At 37.0% G+C, this 19,802-nt stretch overlaps 1 protein-coding gene across 2 annotated transcripts in view; it reads right to left on the bottom strand.

Moving 5' to 3' along the window:
* Positions 1–19,802, bottom strand: part of fbxl4 (F-box and leucine-rich repeat protein 4) — a 58,815-nt gene that overhangs the window by 25,622 nt on the left and 13,391 nt on the right. For both annotated transcript variants that reach the window (XM_057834088.1, XM_057834089.1), the window contains 4 exons: positions 16,025–16,096; positions 13,273–13,397; positions 12,954–13,141; positions 5,726–10,163 (listed from right to left, as the gene is read on the bottom strand). In XM_057834088.1, the coding sequence (XP_057690071.1) occupies positions 10,000–10,163; positions 12,954–13,141; positions 13,273–13,397; positions 16,025–16,096 (549 nt within the window). In that variant the 3' untranslated portion in view covers positions 5,726–9,999. The remainder of the gene's footprint in view (positions 1–5,725; positions 10,164–12,953; positions 13,142–13,272; positions 13,398–16,024; positions 16,097–19,802) is intronic.

Raw genomic sequence — 19,802 nt, 5'->3', positions numbered from 1 at the left:
ATCTATTCATGTATGCTGCAAAAACACACATCCTTAAAACTAGTTAAATTCCCTTGTGTTCAGTGTAAATTTACTAGAAACAAGTGAAATTATCTGCCAGTGCTTCAAGTAAAAGTATTCACTTACTTTTCTTGAAATAAGAAAAATGGCTAGCTGAAAATAAGTTAGACTTATTTTAAACACTAAATTAGTATATCTAATCTTTAAAAAAAAAAAAGCTTGTTTGTCAAAAATGTTCTTAATTCAAGAATAGGTATTGTTCAAAACATCATTTGAAAGCAAAATTTTGTAAATTTTTGTGAAAAATTAACAACTTTTAGATGTATGGGCTTGATAAGAACCAAAGTAATATTTACTTAAATGGAGTAATCTGACATATTAATCTGTTAACTAGACTTTAACACCAAACAAGATGGAGAAAATGTTCGACTAGATTGAAGAAAAATAATCTGATTAAGACGTTACACGTATATTTGCAGTGCATGTGGTTGGTTCCACATATGAGAGGAATTCTGACCTTAAGTAATAATGATTGAAATAAAAATTCACTTCGTATACTGGTAGTGTGTTCTCTTACATGATGTAGTCCAAGCATCAATGCGCAGTATTTTGCCAAACTTCAGCAAACACCTAACTTGCTTGAATCGTGATGTTATAAAATCCTAAACATCACCTACCCTAATGAAAACGACTGCATCTTGCCTGCTTCATAGGCCTACAGTTCTGATATTTCCATTTTATGTTCTAAAATGAGGGCAGTCGTACTCATAAAATGAGATGTCTGGGCTGAAATGGACATGAACAACATTGATGTTGACCACATCTGACTGTACATTTGCTAACCTGGGCCACCTTTTCATGACCAATCCGCCATACGCTGATACACACTGCAACTTCCTGCACGATACAAGTCATGGTTTTAAGATCACTTCTAAAGAACAGGTCACTGCTGCCATGGACAAGGTTGTGGATGTGAAAAACCAGAGGAAAAACTTCATGTGAATGGTTTCAGCAGAGTTCATTTTTTCTTGAGAATACATTTACAAGACAAAAATACAAGACCGTTTAAGTTTTCACTGTCACCTTATTGACATTTTAGGGTGGGCTTTGTCTTAAACAACAGGGCCGTCCATACTTATTTCCCACAGATTTAACAAATAAGTAAAAGACGGATAAATTACTGTGGCTTTCCGCTTGGATAAAGCAGCGTCATAATCATAAAGAAAAGTGAGTAGGGAATCAAAAGGGCAGCAGCATGCAGGAAATGCCCCATGAATCCTGCTTGTGTCCTCACACCGAACACTGACTGAGGAATAATCATTGGGGAGGCAGGCTAAATTAATACTCCAGTTGAGGCCGCCTCATTCTCTGCCATTAGGGCACATTATAGGGCCACAATATACATCATTAATCCAGGCACAAACAATTCATTAAAAGGCAGTTAAGGAGACAAGCTCATGTCACTTTTCCCCCACAGTTTTAATAGACTGCAAAACAGCAGAGGGCCAGTCAAAAAGGATCATTCCGCCATTTACTTGCAGTCAGTCATCCTACCTAATGGCTGCACGCATCATGTGAATTCACACCCTAGTGTCCGTCCCCTCGTAAAGCCAGAAAATGGTAAATCAATCATTTTACAGTTGCTCATCCAGTTACTCACAGACTGCTACTGTACAACATTCATATTTGGATCTTAATTAGAAGTAGACATACATCTGTCACCCACCTGGATTTTATTTAAAATTTGATTAAAGTCAAGCATCCAGATTCATCACCATAGAAGCATTGGGCTCAGTGCAGCATGGCATGCCCAGCCTTTGTCAGAACAACTATCACACATCAAAGCTAGGGGAGGAAGTTTTGGCTGAAATATTGAGGAAATTTCATTCAGTCAGTCTTCAAACTGTAACTATATAGACCTGCTCAATATAGGAGATAACTTTGAGGTCAATATGAGTGAAAATTTTATTAACATCTTGCCTTAACTTTTAAATTGAACAGTCCACTTTAAATCACACCACAGGTTTTCAATAATATTCAGGTCTGGGGAATGACATGGCCATTCCAGTATGCTGTACTTTTTGCTCTGCGTGAATGCCTTTGTAGATTTTGAGCAGTGTTTTGGGTCATTGTCTTGTTGAACTATCCAGCCCCACTGCAACTTCAGTTTGTCAGAGATTCTTGAATATAGTTCGAGAATCTGCTGATACTGGCTGCAATCCACACGAGCTTCAATTTCACCAAGCTTGCCAGTACCTGCACTGGCCACACACCCCCACATGATGGAACCCCACAAAATTTCTAATGTGAGTAGCACATGCGTCTTAGAATACTGTGTTCTTTATATTCCATGCAAATCGCCAATTGTTACAGTATGTCCAAATAACTCAAATTTTGTTTCAACAGCCCACAGTACCCTGTTCCAAAATGAAGCTTGCTTGTCCAAATGTGCTTTAGCATACTCTATCTCAAGCGACTGTTTGTGGCATGCATGCAGAAATGGCTTCTTCAGCATTGCTCTCCTATACACCATCTCTTTGTGTAAAGTGCGCTGATTAGTTGAACAATGAACACTGACATCATCTGCAATAATGTATTGGGTCTCTGAGCTGGTTTGTGTATACAGTGGTATTGTACTAGTATTATACAGTGATCCTATGGTATTAATAAAATATTTATACATGAAGTGTTTACAGAATACAGTGGTATGAAAAAGCATGGTCACCCATGATAATTTTCAAGGTTTACATTTATAAATACTTGTATGGATCAGCAATTTCAGTTACAGTGGTACGAAAAAGTATCAACCTTTAGGAATTTCTCACATTTCTGCATGAAATCAACATCGAATGTAATCTGATCTTTGTCAAAATCACGCGGATGGAAAAACTGTCTGCTTTAACTAAAACCACCCAAAAATTTATAGGTTTAGGTCAAAATATTAAAAGTGATTGTTTACTTACTTATTTTTCCTCCTTCTGTCATTATTTGCATACCATCCTCATTAAAATATAAAAACCTATAAATGTTTGGTTGGTTTTAGTTGACGCTATTCTCTTTATTCTACATATTAGATTTTACTTTTTTTGCCAGACACCAACAGAGACTCAAGTTTCACCAATGAGACGTCGCAACAATAATAGCATGACTCTATTATACCAATCAGATTCAAGCTAGCTATGACAATGCTGGCCTGTTCAATCACGTGGCATCTTTAAAGCACTGTAAAAAAAATTTAAGTATTTGACATAGAGCGCTGCCGTCAACATGACTTGAAAGCGCAAATTTTTAATGTCTCTCCAAGATTTTATTTGGCACCGACTGACCACTGAAAACCGGAGATATGATCCTTTTTGTCACGAGGGGGATGCATGGAGGACCCAAACCCAGGGAAACGGGGAGGCGAAGTAAGGTGAAGGTGCACTCAAAATGATTTTAATGAGTACAACCAAACTGAGGGAGAAAAAAAATTAGGACTCAAACTAACCCTGGGAAGAATAAACACGAGGGCTTGGTAGATAGATATGAACTCGACAGACCTTGGGATAGAGACGCATGGATCGACAATGACTGAACAAGAACTGACAGCACATGGGGAACCCAAATACAGACATGGGGTAATGAGACAGTGAGAGACAGGTGGTTGATACAAGAGGCAGCGGATTGGTCAAGATACAAGAAGCAGGCCACAACAGGTGAAATCAATTGGAAATCAAATGGACAATAAACAATAGGGCAAAATCCTAACAAAACTAAACTCAAGGCACTTTTAGCTTCATAATAGGAAATGTTTTCTCCACGAGAGGGCAGCGATGCGCTTTTGGACGAATAATGCTTAATTTCTGTAGTTTTCTCTGGGGTTTTTCTCTTGCTGTAATTCAATGTTTTGTTTTGTTTTTTAAATTTCTTTGGCTTAATGTGGTTATGCAAAATGTATTAGTACAGTATAATAACAGTTCATATAGAATAATTTATGCTGAGAAAAAAATGTTTTAAAAAAACATCAAATATCTAAAGCAGTTACTCAAAAAGTTACTCATTACTTAGTATTAGTATTCTTTTCACCAAATATATTTTTTTACTTGTACTTGAGTACATTTTTGGATGACTAATTTTACTTGTAGTAATATTATTTTGAAGTAACGCCACTCTTACTTGAGTAAATTTTTTGGCTACTCTACCCACCTCTGATAATGAGCCATAACACAGCTAAAAACACCCAACCAACAAAAGGCTGTGAGCAAAATATTGGACTATTTTTGAAGTGGCCTTCCATAATCTCTAATCCAATTCCTACTGAATATCTGTGGATGGGAGGAGTTGATACACAGACTCAGACAACAGTAGTGGTTTGCCCATGAATAGTAGTTTCTAAAGTGTATGCAAACCTGTTCAAATATTTGACCCCTCTAATTGCCAATCCAGTTTACTCCAAGTCTTGAGTATAACTTTAGCTATGTGACGAACATTTATTTTCTGCACGAATATACAGTATAAAAAAATTGTTTAAAAATCCCACTGTGATTTATTTATTCTGGCTTTTAGAATTGACCTGTAGGCTACTATATTTATGATGAAAATTCGAGACGTCTTTCCAAATTCCCCCCAACCCCAACTCCACTGTTTTTTGTCTGATTTAAAGATACACCTAGAGCAGGGGTGGGCAAACCGGTCCTCGAGGGCCGCAGTGGGTCCTGGTCTTTGTTCCAACTGACCCAGCACAGATAGTTTAACCAATGCGGTTTCAGCAGAAATGAGAAGCACCTGACTGCAATCGACTGATTGCACTTGTAAAACAGCATATTGGTGAAAAGGTGTCCTCTTAAAGGGGATGTAGCGCCCTGGGAAAATTTTGATATTCCATCATTTATCCATAAACGCATGCCTTTTATATTCATATCATGCCACTTCGTGTAATTACACACAAGAAAATGAGAGAAATTTGGCTCGATTGTCAAGCTAAAACGACCGGCGCCCGAGATCTGGCAGATTGTGTGCGTGACGTCACGTCAAGTGAAGAGAGTGCCACCGGCCACTAGGGGGGCAGCGCCTGTCTGCATCAATATAATTCCTTCTAGTGTGGGGAGAATTAGGGGTGTTTTGAGCTGTTTATGCTGATGCATTGTGTTCGTCCTGCACATATTCCAGGTTCCCTCATGAAGAAACACCGCTCGTTGTCAATAAAAGAGAATTCAGAGTTGGCAGTGAGGGCTGTTTCTTCAACAAGAAAAAGGCTCAGTGCTTTAATACTGAATGGCGGCGATGATGGCAGTCAATTTCGTTTCTAGTTTCAGCGACGAATCCGACGTAGAAGGACGTAACGAATGTTCATCTAATGGTGACGAGGAGAGTTGCAAAGCTTTAATCGGTGTTATAGGTGACCAATTTGAGCCCAAACGAACGCCAATGCAGCGTAATGAAACGGTCATTGAGGGGAGCAATGACACTGATGAAACATCGGCAGCAGATCGTGTGGGAAACACCAGTGATTTGTTTAGCATTTCTTTTTGTGAAGCTGATACACCGTGACTGCAAAATAAAGGAATGCATAGAATAATTATAATTTATTGCGCTATCATAGCTTTTCGCTCTGCCAACAGACACAAATATGAACGGGATCAGAGGATTTGTTCTATATATTTTACGAACGATCATTTATACATGTGTCGAGTCCTGTATCCAAAGGCGTGACATTTTTTTTTATTAATTATAAAAGAGTACTCACTCTGGCCATTTCAAGCTTGGCTGCTCCCTTCTTTGCGTAGCTTTAGCCTCCTTTAGCAGTCATCGTCTCTCTCTTGATATCTCGGGACATTTAGGTGGCTGTGCATCTATGGTCGGCACCGCATCTCCTTTGAGCAGCAATCTTTTAGCAAAACCCGATTTCTCTTGTCCATAGTTCGAGAAGCTTTCAGTTGGAAAATGCGCACCACAGAAAAGCGTGCCGGAGGCTGTGCCTAGAAAATTAGCCCTCTTTGCACGGACGAACTTTACCCATTTTCTGTGTAGTCCAGCTTTTTTTTTCGCGTTCAGGAACTCATGGATACTATATTCCGATAAACAACTATTTGTACACCACATAGCACAGCAGTTTTGAACCATTGTTGTGATGTTTTGGTCAAACAAACCCCAACGCTACTCTCTCGTCGTTAAAAAACAATGCCACCTAGCTCCGCCTCGACTTTCAATCACTTGTCGTGACGTCGCCGCCCCATTCGGCTGTTTCCGGAACACTTTCGGTAGTGTTCGTCATTTTCGATCTATTTTCGATAATTGCTCATTAATGTGATTGATTTTTTTGTTAACTTTATCAATATTTGTTATCTTGGCGCATAACGGTTCTATTGATGTCTCACACCCCCTTTGCCGAAACATCCCCTTTAATGGGTTGCAACAAAAACCCGCACCCACTGCGGCCCTTTGTGGAATTAATTGCCCACCTCTGACCTAGAGCATAATTTGGAATCTTTATCTTGTATTCAATATATTGTCAATATGAGGATAAGATGATTTACACTTCAGTGCCAAGCCATTGCAAACTTGGCATAAAAAGCCATTAATGAGACTTTGAAGAACTAATTCACGAAAGTTTGTACAGTATTTGCATTTTCTTGTTTAAATAGAACCTACTATAACAATGGGATACATCCTTTGGAAAAAATCAACAATAGCCAATGGCCTGTAGGTGAAAATTGTATGTTTCCACTTCAAAAGACTTCAGGGAAGGCATATAGTGCAGGAAGGTCTTCAACAAACACAACATTTGTTTGAAAGTACAAGTTTTAGGTTGCTTTAATGCTAGAATGCCGAGTACTTAACCACAGTAACCACGATACGGATCGCTGTGATGGAGTTCCTATTATGCTGAAACTTCACATTTGGTGTTTAAAAAAAAAAAAAAAAAAGCCTTGTATTCCGTAAAACTATTATTTTAGTAGATAGCAATTCAAATAGTGTGGCTAAAACTAAACACTTCCCTGCATGAACACATAAAAATAAACAGTATTTTGCATAAGGATATCGAGCATGTGACAAAGAAATCGTAACAGCTCGTACAAGCAACTTTGTTGAAGATACTGTGCCACGAAAAAGCTTTCGCCCGCTTCTCAAATTTTTTTTTTCTCGGTGGTTTGTTTGAAATAGTATTTCTTCCTTAATATGTAAAATGAACTTATAACAACTGCATTTTATTTACTTGGGTTACCGCCAATATGAACATTTGTTTCACTATCGTAAACATTAAAGTGAGGAAAGTATACATAATAACAGGCATCTGAGAAGGGGCAAAGACTTTTCCATGGCAGTGTTCAACCAAGCAAATAGAATAGCCTAAAACACATTGTCACAAAAAAATTCAAACAAGAATATAAGGCACAAATACACATTTTTAAGAACAATGAACAAATTACTTTAGTGGGGAAAGTTAATCGTGTGTTGAGTGGCATAGTCTTAACTTTAATTTACATTCTTTTCAGTATTATTATATATTTGTAGGTGGAATTCAATTTGCATCTTGGTTTGAGGTAGAATGACGTTCCTCAAAAGTTTTAAGCTAAGTGGCTAAAATATTGGTACATTATAAATTTGATTAGGAGAGTGTGTTGTGATGTCTGCCTAGATGGTTTGGAGCAAAATCAGCGAAAAACAAAACAAAACAAAAAAAACCCTGAGCTTCATAAATTACTCACTAATAACTAAGCCTAAAGTGGTCAAAACAGTATTTACACAGTGTCATTTTAAACGAAAAGTTTTAAGTGTAACGTCTCTTTGGTTGCTTGGCAACTAAATAGTCAAAAACCAGTGACTGACAAGGGCAACAGAAAAGACAACTTGACAAAAATCTGTAGTAATGTTTTGCTAACTTGTCTTTGGCTGGGGGGGGAAAGGCAGCTGGATAGTGGGCTCATATTTAGGTTATGCACTGTACAGCACTACCTGAAATACTAAAACTAAATCAGTCAGTCTGACTGGAAATTATGTCAGAGTAGAAAAGAAGCATTTAATCTTTAAACTCCAATTTGTTTTTTAGAACAATATATTAAGATTTATACTGATTACAATAAGCAATAAGTGCTTTGTTTCAACAAAAATGGCCAGCAACTCAAATTTATTCATTTATGATTATGATACAGTATTATTATTATCATTACTTATCAAGTCTACGATTTGAAAAAAGAAATATAAGCTAAATTGGGTGTCCATGGATGACATTGTACAACTTCTGAAATCAAATGTTTTCTCTGAGGATGACACCTATATTTAAATTTGATTCGACTGCGGTCCCATGTAAAAGCATTGCAACCTTTAGCCCACGTTAACATTCATAGTGAATTTGAATGCATAAAAATTACACAGAAAGTCTACACATACCTGTTCAAATGCCATGTACATATTTGTGTTGTGATATCAACGTGAATCATTTCAAAACATTTTCCAATATTCCTGTCACCTATTATCTTGACAACTCACTTGAAAAAAATAATAAATATTTTAGGTAGGGAAGGCAAAAATGAACTACAGCGATAAGAGTCAGCCTACCTTTTATAGCTAACTGGGCATTTGTTCGAAACGAAAAATCTAATTCAAACTCATTGCTGCAATGACCTAAAATCGCTGACTGTATGTCCAAATGTGGTCAACTTAATTCTTTTCTCAAATCTATGACATTGTTAAGTGCTCATGTACTGTATGTCTTCTTGTAAAGGTTTTAGCTCAAGTCAAGTGTTGAAAATGGCTTTCTCTAGCACTAAACTCGAAGGCCTCTGTAATAAAACTGAAGATGCATCTGAACTTTAAAATTCAGCATGACGGTAATCCACATATCCAAATTAACATTCATTCATTGTCTGTGCCACTTATTCTTATGAAGGTGCTGGAGCCTATCACAGCTAACTATGGGCAGGAGGTGATGTACAGACTGTACCGGATGCCAGGCAATTGCAGGGCACATAAGAAAAACAATCATTCAAGCACACACTCATACAATTTTTCGTCAATCACTCTACCATGCATGTTTCTGGGCTGTAGGAGAGAACCACAGGGAGAACATGAAAACTCCACACGGACAGGAACCCTGGATCAGAGAACTGCGAGTCAGACGTGCTAAACACCTTTACACCGTGCTGCCTTTAAATTAACAAAACAATGGATTCACCAGAGGAAGATAAAGGTTTTGGAAAGGGTCAATCAGAGTCCAGATCTGAATCTGATCCAACATCAGAAGATGGTAGTGCACAATCTGACAGATTTGGTGCATTTGAGCAAAAAGTGGGTACAAAATGGCACATTAACTTGCAACACAATGATAACACATGAGAAAACCTTTTCCCCCTCTATAAAAAAATGGCTCAAATTTCAATTGAGTTGGACAGATCATAGGTAACAGTTGAAGTGGAAATCTTTTGAAAACATTTTTCAAGATGTCTTTTACACATCACAAAAAAAAAACCATTTAATCAGCCTTGAGTCCATACATCCACTGCAACAGCATTATGAATGATTTCTGATAACTGAACCAAAGTGGCTGGATGTTGCCATTAGATTGGGGCTTAAACTCTATTTTGCTAGCACATCAAATATTAGGTCAGTCTGAGAAGACACTGATCAAAGCCCTAATCAATGATCATACAAGAAGGAGGTCAAAACCGAGTCCAACTGCTGTTTTCTCAGCAGTTTGTACCAATGATTGATTTTCACATTCATTCCTCTTATTTTCTATGATGTTCTAGTGAACATAATTTTCAAGTCAAAGCTATGTATAGCCATGTGTTGTTGACCTTAAAAATAAGTCTCATATTTGTTAGCCCTCTGGCTAGGAGTTTCTAGTGGTTTCTTTGATTCTGGTCCATTCCAATCTTAAGACCTTCATCCTGAGTTTGATTGCCTTATTCACTGAACGCTAACAGATGATGTTGCGATACTGAAGCGTCTCTCCATCTTCTGCGTCATTTTGTCTCCTCCGGCTTCATCAGAGCAGTGAGAAATGAGACCATGCTACGGTTAGTGTGTGAAACTCCGCTTGATGGCTACACTAGGGAAGAGGCCAGATAGCTCTTGGGCTATCCTCGTGTCTATCTGGGCACAGAAGGAAACATCCAAGAGGCGCAGCTGTGGACACGATTGGAGGAGTTTCTTCAGTGAGACAGCACTCACAAGCCGCGTCCCTGACATGTCAAAAGAAGAGATGAATGTCAATTAAGTTACATGTTACATTATGTTGTTAGAATGGTTCCGATTTAACAAATGTCCAGAAAAAATATACGCATATAAGTCACACCTGACTATTAACTGCAGGTGTCCACGCCTTAATGTGGAATATACACAGAAAGATTTCTTTATAAACCAAATTAAAATCTACTTTATCTTGAGTACTTAGCTTGCAGTGATGGATTCCTTTTAAAATCCCCTCAGTGCTTGAACTCAGGACAGCAGCTGTCAGCTCTAGCCCGAGCATAACAGCTTCGCTGTAGCGCACTGTGGATGCCCTTTCTTTTTGAATATGTCAAAACACTCATGACTAGCCCTGTTGACTTGTTCTTGTGTAACAGCCACAACGGTAACATTACCTGAGTGATTGATAAAAATGACTAGCTGAGTCTCAGCGCTAGCGTAGCATTTTTGTTGTAGTATGCTGTGCGTATCCTTTTTTTTTTTTTTTTTTTTTAAATTTTGTCTAACCACTCATTTTTAGACTTAAATGGTTCTTCTGTGCCTGCACTGAGCATCGGATGGATTCCTTCTCGTCAATGAAATCTCCAGAATGTTTCATGTATTTCAAAAAAGCAGCAAGCTTTGTCGGCACTAGCCACCAAAATCCATGTTGTAGAAAACTGTCGATGGTTATTCTTTTAAAATCTGTCTAACCCACTCATGGTCAGACTTTAATCATTCTTCTGTAGTTGCACCAATGGTCTTATCTTAGAAAAAATGTACTGGTAAATAGATCATCATTTCACAAACGTAGCCTCCATAATATCCTCCTTGGAATAAAGCTAAAGGACCTCCGAACACGCTACACTTGGAAACTCTTAGAGTGTTGTTGGAAATAGAAACTCACGTTTGTAGTGAAACTTTTAAAATCCTCACTTAAGCAGCTTCATTATTAAAGCCACAGAGTTTGAAGGGAGAGTCCGTAAGAATAAGGTAAATATTAGAAAAATTGATAGTCATTTTTTTATGTGAGGAGTGGTTGTCTACATCTGCTGAATGGAATTAAAATCAGTCTATAAAGAAATGTAACAACAAGTGCTACACAGTGCTGTACATAAGACAATATAACTTCATTTATAGACCAAAGAAAGTTCAAGCAAAATGAATACATTATAAATATATGACCAGGGTCCCCCCAGGATTGATACATCTAAATTCAAGACTTTTAAGACCTTTTTTAATGCCATTTCAACTTAAAATTAATACTTTTCTCGCACCCTTTATTTAGATAATATTGAATCATATTAAAAAAATAAAGCACTGAACATCAAATTTAACCTCAATTACTAAGTGTGTTTGACAAACGAATGCACATTTACTGAAGATACAATTAAAACACATTTAAATATAAGGTCTTTCAGATTTTTTTTTGCCAGGATAAAATGGATTTTAAACTATTTTTGTAAAGCAACTTCAGAAATTACATTTACAATACAACAGGTTTCCCTTTTAAGAGGACCTAGTCAAGGTGGTAGGTTGGTGATTGTCAAGTTGGTCACCTTAACTGTAAAGTGCTTGGGAAAATCTTGCAATTGGCAGTGAAAGTTTAAAAAACAGCCACTAAATGGCAGTAGTTTACCATTAATTACCACAAATTAAAAAAGCTACACATGACCATTTCCCTTGGTAATTGTTTTTTTCTAATCACATTACAAGAGTATACAAAACACATGTTAATCCTTTGTTAGCTATTGAAGACATTTCTTATAATCAGATAGAGAAAATCCATACTCTTATTCAATCAAGAAAACATTGAAATATACCAGGAGGTGTTTTATTATCACCTACATTATAATTTGCCTATCACCATGCCATGTTATTCAGATCAACGTTACCCCGCACTCGTTCCAGTAATAGTGTCAACAGTGTTGTGTATCTGAGGGCGATGGTGATCTACGACTCCGGTTTATCCATGCTAAGGCTAGTGCACCTGCAAATACCCCATTGAACATGGCTAACTCTTGAGTTAAAACTACGAAATTCACATACATTCGAAAGGCAAACCGTGCAGAAATGCATTATTGCATCTAACACATTTTAAGTGGAGAAATTGGCAACTCATTTTGAAATGTTAAGCAGGTCCACTGCCTTCGCATGACCCATAAACTGCAACCCAAAGCATCTGGATGCGACTTGGTCGCCGATCCAATACCTCACATGCTGGTCCAACTGTTTGGACTTGGTTGTCTTGTTGAGGCCTTCGTCGAACATAAAAACTAAGGCATCTGAGCAGTTCCTTACGTTAGCACACAGTACTGAGCGATTGCCTGCTGTTGTGATGTTCATGCTAATGATGCTAACAGCGCGCACGCACGAGGTGCATTATGATTTGTAGTGCAGTGCATCATAAAAATTCTACGCGCCATCTTCGTTATTAAAAAAAAAAAAAAAAAAAAAAAAAAAAAAAAACTTCGTCACGGATATAATTTAGGTTGCACTGAGATGTTCTTCAAAATTAAAACCACGGTGAAAAAATTCCAGACTTACGACAGCTAATTTAATACTTTTAATACCTTTAATAATGGAAAACTAAATTCAATGTTTTTTTAATACTTTTAATAACCCGCGGGTACCCTGATGACAATAAAAACATGACTAAACAAGATTACTGCATATATCTTTTAAGAAACAAACAATCTAATTCAAGAAAATTATAATGTAATGAAATTATCTCATCTGTATAGTCTGTGGCAACACTGAATACTGTATATGTCTTCAATGTTATGCATAAGGATATAACATACCCAGTATGTCGAGATGTTGTAGCAAGGGGCAACTTGAGGCCAATTCCTCTATGTCCGAGTCACGGACTGTGCGGTTGGCTGTGAGGAAGAGTTTCCGTAAGCGTGGTAAACTGCGGGCGAGGTGCTGGAAACATCCAGTGCTGCTTTGCAGTGTGGGACACCATCCCAAGTCTAGCTCCTCTAACATTCTGAGACAGATCATACAAAAGTTATGCTACTTATTTGACTCCAAGTCTCAGTCCAACAAGCAGACAGCAACCCGCCATAAGTGAGGTCAGCTTTAAATTGTTGTCGGTAGTCATAGCTGGATTTGACGTACCTGCAGCCAGACACAAGCTCATTCAGGCCCCTATCTGTCAGGTTTCTGCAGCGCCACAGGTCCAGTGAACATAGTGAGTGGCACCGAGCAGCCAGCATACTAGCAACAACGTCATAGTCTTCGATCTGTAGAAAAACAGCCTAAGTCAGGGTAGATTCACCATCATATGCAATAGAATTATTAACCTAAAGTTTTCTGTTCTGTGTGTGGCATTTGCCAGTCTAACATAAACATCTTAATAAAGAGACCCATAAAATGTTTTTTTGTTCTGTTTACATTCGGAGAAATACCATCAAACATCAAGATTATGAATGAATTTGAAAGTTATGTCAAAAAAGAAAGAGAAAAGGAAAAGACTAGTGTGGACAAAATGTAATGTAGTAGCGGAATGTAACAAAAGTATCGGTAAATGTATTTAGTGACTGTACTTGATTACATTTTTGTGTATCTGTAATTCACTTCAGTACAAATATGAAGTGGTATTTTTTAACTTTTACTTCACTACATTTTACAGCTGTACTTTTTACTCCACTAAATTTAAAATTGTCACCACCGTTACACGTTACTTTTGTTTACATTTTTTTTTTCTCATTGTGCATTGATAGTATTGTTTTCATTCATGCGGTGCAATCCATAAGCCCCGTCAAACTATACCAGAATTGAGCACTACACAGCAAAATCAATATAGTGTTAATTGAACTCGTAGTTAAAATCAAACCTTTATCGGAGTTTATACAATCCCCACGGATTCTGAGTTAAAGTTACACTTTGGAAAGTGTTAATATTTTAACTCATTGTATTAAATATTTGAAACTGTCAGTGTGGTTTAATAACACATTAAAGTGTACTTTTAACACTAAATTGCGATACTCCTTTTCACTGAGTATTGATGGGTTTTTTATTCAAGGTGTTTTTTATGATGCATGAAAGTATATTTTTAATACTAAATTGCGTTGTTTTCTTACAATAGGAGTGTTAATTTTAAATATTCATTGTGATGTTGTCAAAATTCTGGATGAGTGGGGGACCCAAGCTCAGAAAGTGGGCCAAACTGGCATATGCACCCTACTGTTGCACTCATGATTTAACAGAAATCAGGTTCACTTATACCACAATTATTCAACCGAACACACCCCACCTATTTACAGACAACACTACTTACACCCGTGGAGTCACTTCACCCACAAGTCTTTGCGCCTGCTTTGTTTTCTGACACATGCACTTAAATTGGGTGTGGCTGATTAACTCCGCTAGGAGTACATTTAACTCTGCCAGGGGTGTCAGTGTTCAACTTACTTAATTGAAACCGCGCCGAGGGCAATCTTAATACTGCTAGTGTTAAAACAACACCCAAATCAACACCGATCAAATCAACAAAATAGTTTACACCAAAAATCAACTCTACAGATTTTGCTGTGTAGAGGCAGCAACATGAGTACAAACAAGATTAGGCAGGTGAACATGATATTGACCAATAAAAACCAACAGTGAGAGCAACACGCTACAGATGGGTGCAGCACACTCTTGTACAGTAGGTGTGGGTATGCACCTGATAGCTGCTTGCAAGCCGCCATTAAGCTAAACTTTGGAATGTTTTGAGATTGTGAAGCTTTTTATAGTGCAGTCTATTTTATTGCCCCCCCCCCCCCCCCCCCCCCCCCATTTTGCACCGTTTTAAATAAAATTGAGCAGTCAATGAATTTTCTGGTTCTTTCTTTAAATATTGGCTCATATATATATCACACTTGAGAGAAAATGCTTTTACTTTTTACTTGTAATTTTTAAAGAAAGTACTTTTGTACTTTTACTTGATTATTTTTTTCTTAGATACTTGTACTTTTACTTCAGTGTTTTTTGCCCCTGCATCTGTACTTAACTTGAAGGGCAGCTGAAGAGCTTTTCAGATTTCGTTCTTGGGCAGTTTACTCAGTTAAATTGTATTAAATGCATCATTCGCTGTCTCAAAACTCATATTAAATATAACAAGTTTCAGTAATTTAAAAAAAAAAAAAAAAAAAAGGAAGTACTTCATCCACCATTAACAAATTAATTCTGTTAACAGTTAACAGTCATTCATTTAGTTTTGTTTACTATTTCTTAGATTGGGTTGGGGGGGAAAAAAACTTATTAGAGACAGAATTTTGCATTGTTCCAGCAGCAGCTATAGGAATGAGATTTTTTTTTTTTTTTTTTTTTTTTAATAAAACAGAACTTCGTTTCTTAATTTTTTTTTAATAATTAGACCATTATAGCAAATTTGCCCCAGATATGCAAACGTGTAAGGTACAGTTACTAAAGTATCTAAGGGTAAAAATAAATAAATAATTACCATGTTTGCTAAACAGCATAAACTACAGATAAAAGTATGAAACTATAAACTATATCTGGGTATTTTTCCCCTCAATGACAAAATGTATTCATCCATCAATTTCTTTCAAATTTCCCTCATCCCATTTAGGGTCAAAAGGTCAGGTTGAGACTATCCCGGTGGACTTCGGGAAGCGGTGAAGTACACATAGATTCAGCCGTCAATCGCAAGGCTAAGAAAAATGTTGGCCTGCACTTTTTTTCGGCCTTTTTGTCTATTAATACGTACTGAATGTCTGTCTAAAAGGAGCATTAAAATCATTAAGATGATTTACATCACACTTGTTAGCATCTCATGTAATTATTTGGTGCTTTTTGTTAAAACATTTGAATTATAAAGGCTTATTCTATTCTATATTTGTGTTTAAGTTGTGTTGATTCTCACCCTGACACAGCTCCCGAGGTTCAAATGTTTCAACTCGATGCAGAAAGTCAGGATGCTAAGAATAGCTGTTTGCTACAGAGACAACAAGGAAAAGACAAGAGGAATGTAAGAGTTTTATATAAACCGTGCACATCCAGAACATAGTTCTATTTGGAGAACCCCTCCAGACATCACAATTTTATACAATAGAATAATCTTTAAATTACAATTCTCGAGTGGTTTTAAATTTAGTCTACCTCCCCAAATTACATACACATTATCTTAATAAAGATAGATTAAAAATAAATGCAGATATTTTTCAAGTGAAAGTGCACATGGACAATAAAATAAGGTTGAGTACTGCCAATCAGATGTGCACCAACTGTATGTGAGGAAAGATGTCGTTTTTATGCTTGCACATTTATCAGTTGTGAAACTGTCAGTGTGCGTAGACATGCTCAACTCTGCCTCTGGCATCTTTTCCTCAGCGAGCAAGACATTTATGTACTGAGTGACAAGATCATGACAGCCTGACAACAAACACTGCTCATTCTGTCTTGCTACAAAAACAGCAGAAAGCTGCAAGGGAGCATCCATAGAAACTTGTATCCACGCTGTAGTATTAAAAAACATGAAAAAAAACTAAAACTGCCAAGATTTAAGACCAGTGTCAATACTTTCAGATCACCCTGAACATGAGCACTGTAGTGTGTAATTCACTCCGTCTGTGGTGGGTTAATTGACTGCTTATTTAAAATCAATTGCATTTATTCTGAGACGTGCCATCCAATAAACATTACAAAAACACATTACAACAGGAATTTTATCTAGACAGCTAATTACACAAAACAAAAATGTGTTTATTTCTTACATTTTCTAAAGTCGGTATGTTCTTAAAACTGTAGAATAAAAAAGGAGCCATTGTGTATGCAGCCTATAACTGTCAAAGGCCATGTTAACATGTTCAAAAACCTGAATATGCTCATATTCCAGTTTTTAAAAAGCCTGTTATGTTCCTGCTGAACTTGTATCTTGAATGCTTGTTATACTGTACTACCGGGTACCAAAATGAGTCACTGCAATTAAGTGTTTAACAGATTTAACACCAGAAAGTAGCACTGTACGACTTTGACAAAAAACCTAATTGCGATTTTTCTGTCAAATATTGTGATCGCGATTCGATTTTCGATTTTTACAGTTCTTACTTTGAATTGCATCAAACTACAATTATGAACAAAAGATGAAATTACTTTGACAACAGACCGGCAGCCACATAAATAATTTTGATAAACATAAGACTACGTGAAGGGTCACAGCTCCAATGTGACAGGGACACACTTTGCATGTGGCACAATGCAGCAGTACGCCGCTTATGGTACAAAGCATCACAGACACTGGTGTATAACAGCAAGAGTATACTTTTATTAGACTGTTTTCTTTACATATCTGCAACATAGTGCAAGAGGATAAATTGGTGAAATTGCACTTGGCATTTATCATTTCACATTCCTCTTGTTTCGTCTTCATCTTGAGCCTTCAGTTCCTGAGCCTTTTTTGGCCGTTTTGTTTAAGTACTTTTTGTCTGTATAATGTAAAAATGTTTAACAGACATGGGTATCTTGCTTTGCACATTTCTCATAACAACGTCATCTATATGAACTGTTATTATTACTATAATCCATTAAATTACCATAATTGGTCAAAAAAATGAGCCAAAATTATCAGATACTGACTGGAAAAATACATAGAAATAAAGGGACAGTCGTCGTGTACCAACAAAATGAGTGTCACCTACTGTACACTCATGCGCGAATAAACATATTTTCTACCAGTAAATTAAAACGATCATGTATTCAGTTTTCCATGGTCTATCAGTGCTAAATGAAAAATGAGAGAGTTTCAAATCTGCACTTTCGAGGAATGTTGACCACAGCAATCTCTATGAAATAGATTATTTTTTATGGCACTTTAAAGATGCCAAGTGATTGATCACGCCGGAGCGATCATAGGACTAGTTTGGTTAAAACAAAATTACTCCAGCATTGATAAAGCAACAGTGTGATCGTACACTGATAGATTAATACAGTATACAAATGGGAATACAAATTGCAAGAGCTGTGAGCCCACACCATTTACACAAACAAATGAATAAAATTATGGTTAGAAAGACAATAAAATTCACAGTACTGACAAGTGACAAGTCGCACGAGGAGTTTTTATGGAAACATTTAATTCAATTTATTTCCTATTGATACTGATCACGTGTCAAACATTTTATCCACTGACCAATCTACAGACTGTGGAGGGTAATCCATTATACAGTTGTCTTGTTTAAAGCACAACGAGCGAGGTACACCTGTGTGTGTCGTGTGCTAGTTGCTATTAGCAGTCAGTGCAGTGCAGACAAACTAGTTTCCAATTACCATCTCTGACTGGCCACCAAAACCAGATAACGCCAATCTCGATGTTGATTGGGCGAATATGTTTGTCACACTTATTTAAACAGAAACACGGTTAAATATGAAAAAGAAAAAAAAAAACATTAAAAAAAAAAAAGTATATATACAGTGCTGCTCGAAAGTTTGTGAACCCCACAGCGATGGTCAGATTTTTTGTAAAAAAAACTAAAATAACCTTATTAAATGTTAAGTTATACCCAAATCCACAATACTGACATTCCAAATAATGGACTGAAACAAAAGAAATAGTTATATTGTCATTCTTTATTTAACAAAAGTGGTTGATTTAAGAAAAACTCAGATATCATGTGTGCAAAAGTATGTGAACCCCTTCAGTTAATAGGATATTGCGCCTCCTTTTGCAGAGATTACCTCAACCAAACGGTTTCTGTAGTGACTAATCAGCCTCTCACATCTACTTTGGGGGATTTTTGCCCATTCTTCCTTGCAGAACGCAGTCAGTTGAGAGAGGTTTGATGGGCGTCTGGCATGAACTGCTCGCTTCAGGTCCCGCCACAGCATTTCAATGGGATTTAGGTCAGGACTTTGACTGGGCCAGTCCAGAACACGAATCTTCTTCTTTTTCAGCCATTCCTTGGTTGTATTGCTGGAATGCTTTGGATCATTATCATGTTGCATGATCCACCTTCTGCCAAGCTTTAACTTCAAAACAGATGGCGTCAGGTTATGTTCTAGGATTTGACAATATTCCTCAGAATTCATGATTCCCTGGACTATGTGGAGTTGTCCAGGTCCTGAGGATGAAAAGCAAGCCCAGATCTTGACATTCCCACCTCCATGCTTCACTGTTGGGAGAAGGTTCTTTTGGTGGTATGCAGTGTTGACTTTTCGCCAGACATGGCGGTTTTGGTTGTGACCAAACAGTTCAATTTTGCACCTACATCAGTTGATGAAAACTCTTTTTAATTTAGTCTCGACAACACAACTGTTAAAAAAACAAAAAAAAAACTACTGAATTGATTGATTAGGAAATCAGGTTGAAATAATAGAAAATTCCAAAATGTTGAGGGGGTTCACAAACTTTTGAGCAGCACTGTATATATATATATATATAATATATATATATATATATATATATATATATATATATATATGAAAACCATAGCTTCATCACGTTTGATAATCGTAGCAATAAAAACCTCCATGTCGATGTTGATCGTTCAGCTCTACCAGAAAGATTGATAGGCTAACATAGGCCTGTTGAGAATGCGCTCTCTCCTGTGGTCAAAAGTAATCCGCTTGTCCAAAATGGCTACCTGACTATATGCCCCGTAAACCCGTAACACAGTTTGTTACTATGTTATGTTACTATGATGTGA

This window comes from Corythoichthys intestinalis, chromosome 4, assembly GCF_030265065.1.
Source record: "Corythoichthys intestinalis isolate RoL2023-P3 chromosome 4, ASM3026506v1, whole genome shotgun sequence".
NCBI classification, from domain to species: Eukaryota; Metazoa; Chordata; class Actinopteri; order Syngnathiformes; family Syngnathidae; genus Corythoichthys; species Corythoichthys intestinalis.
This window is presented reverse-complemented; position numbering and strand designations above follow the sequence as displayed.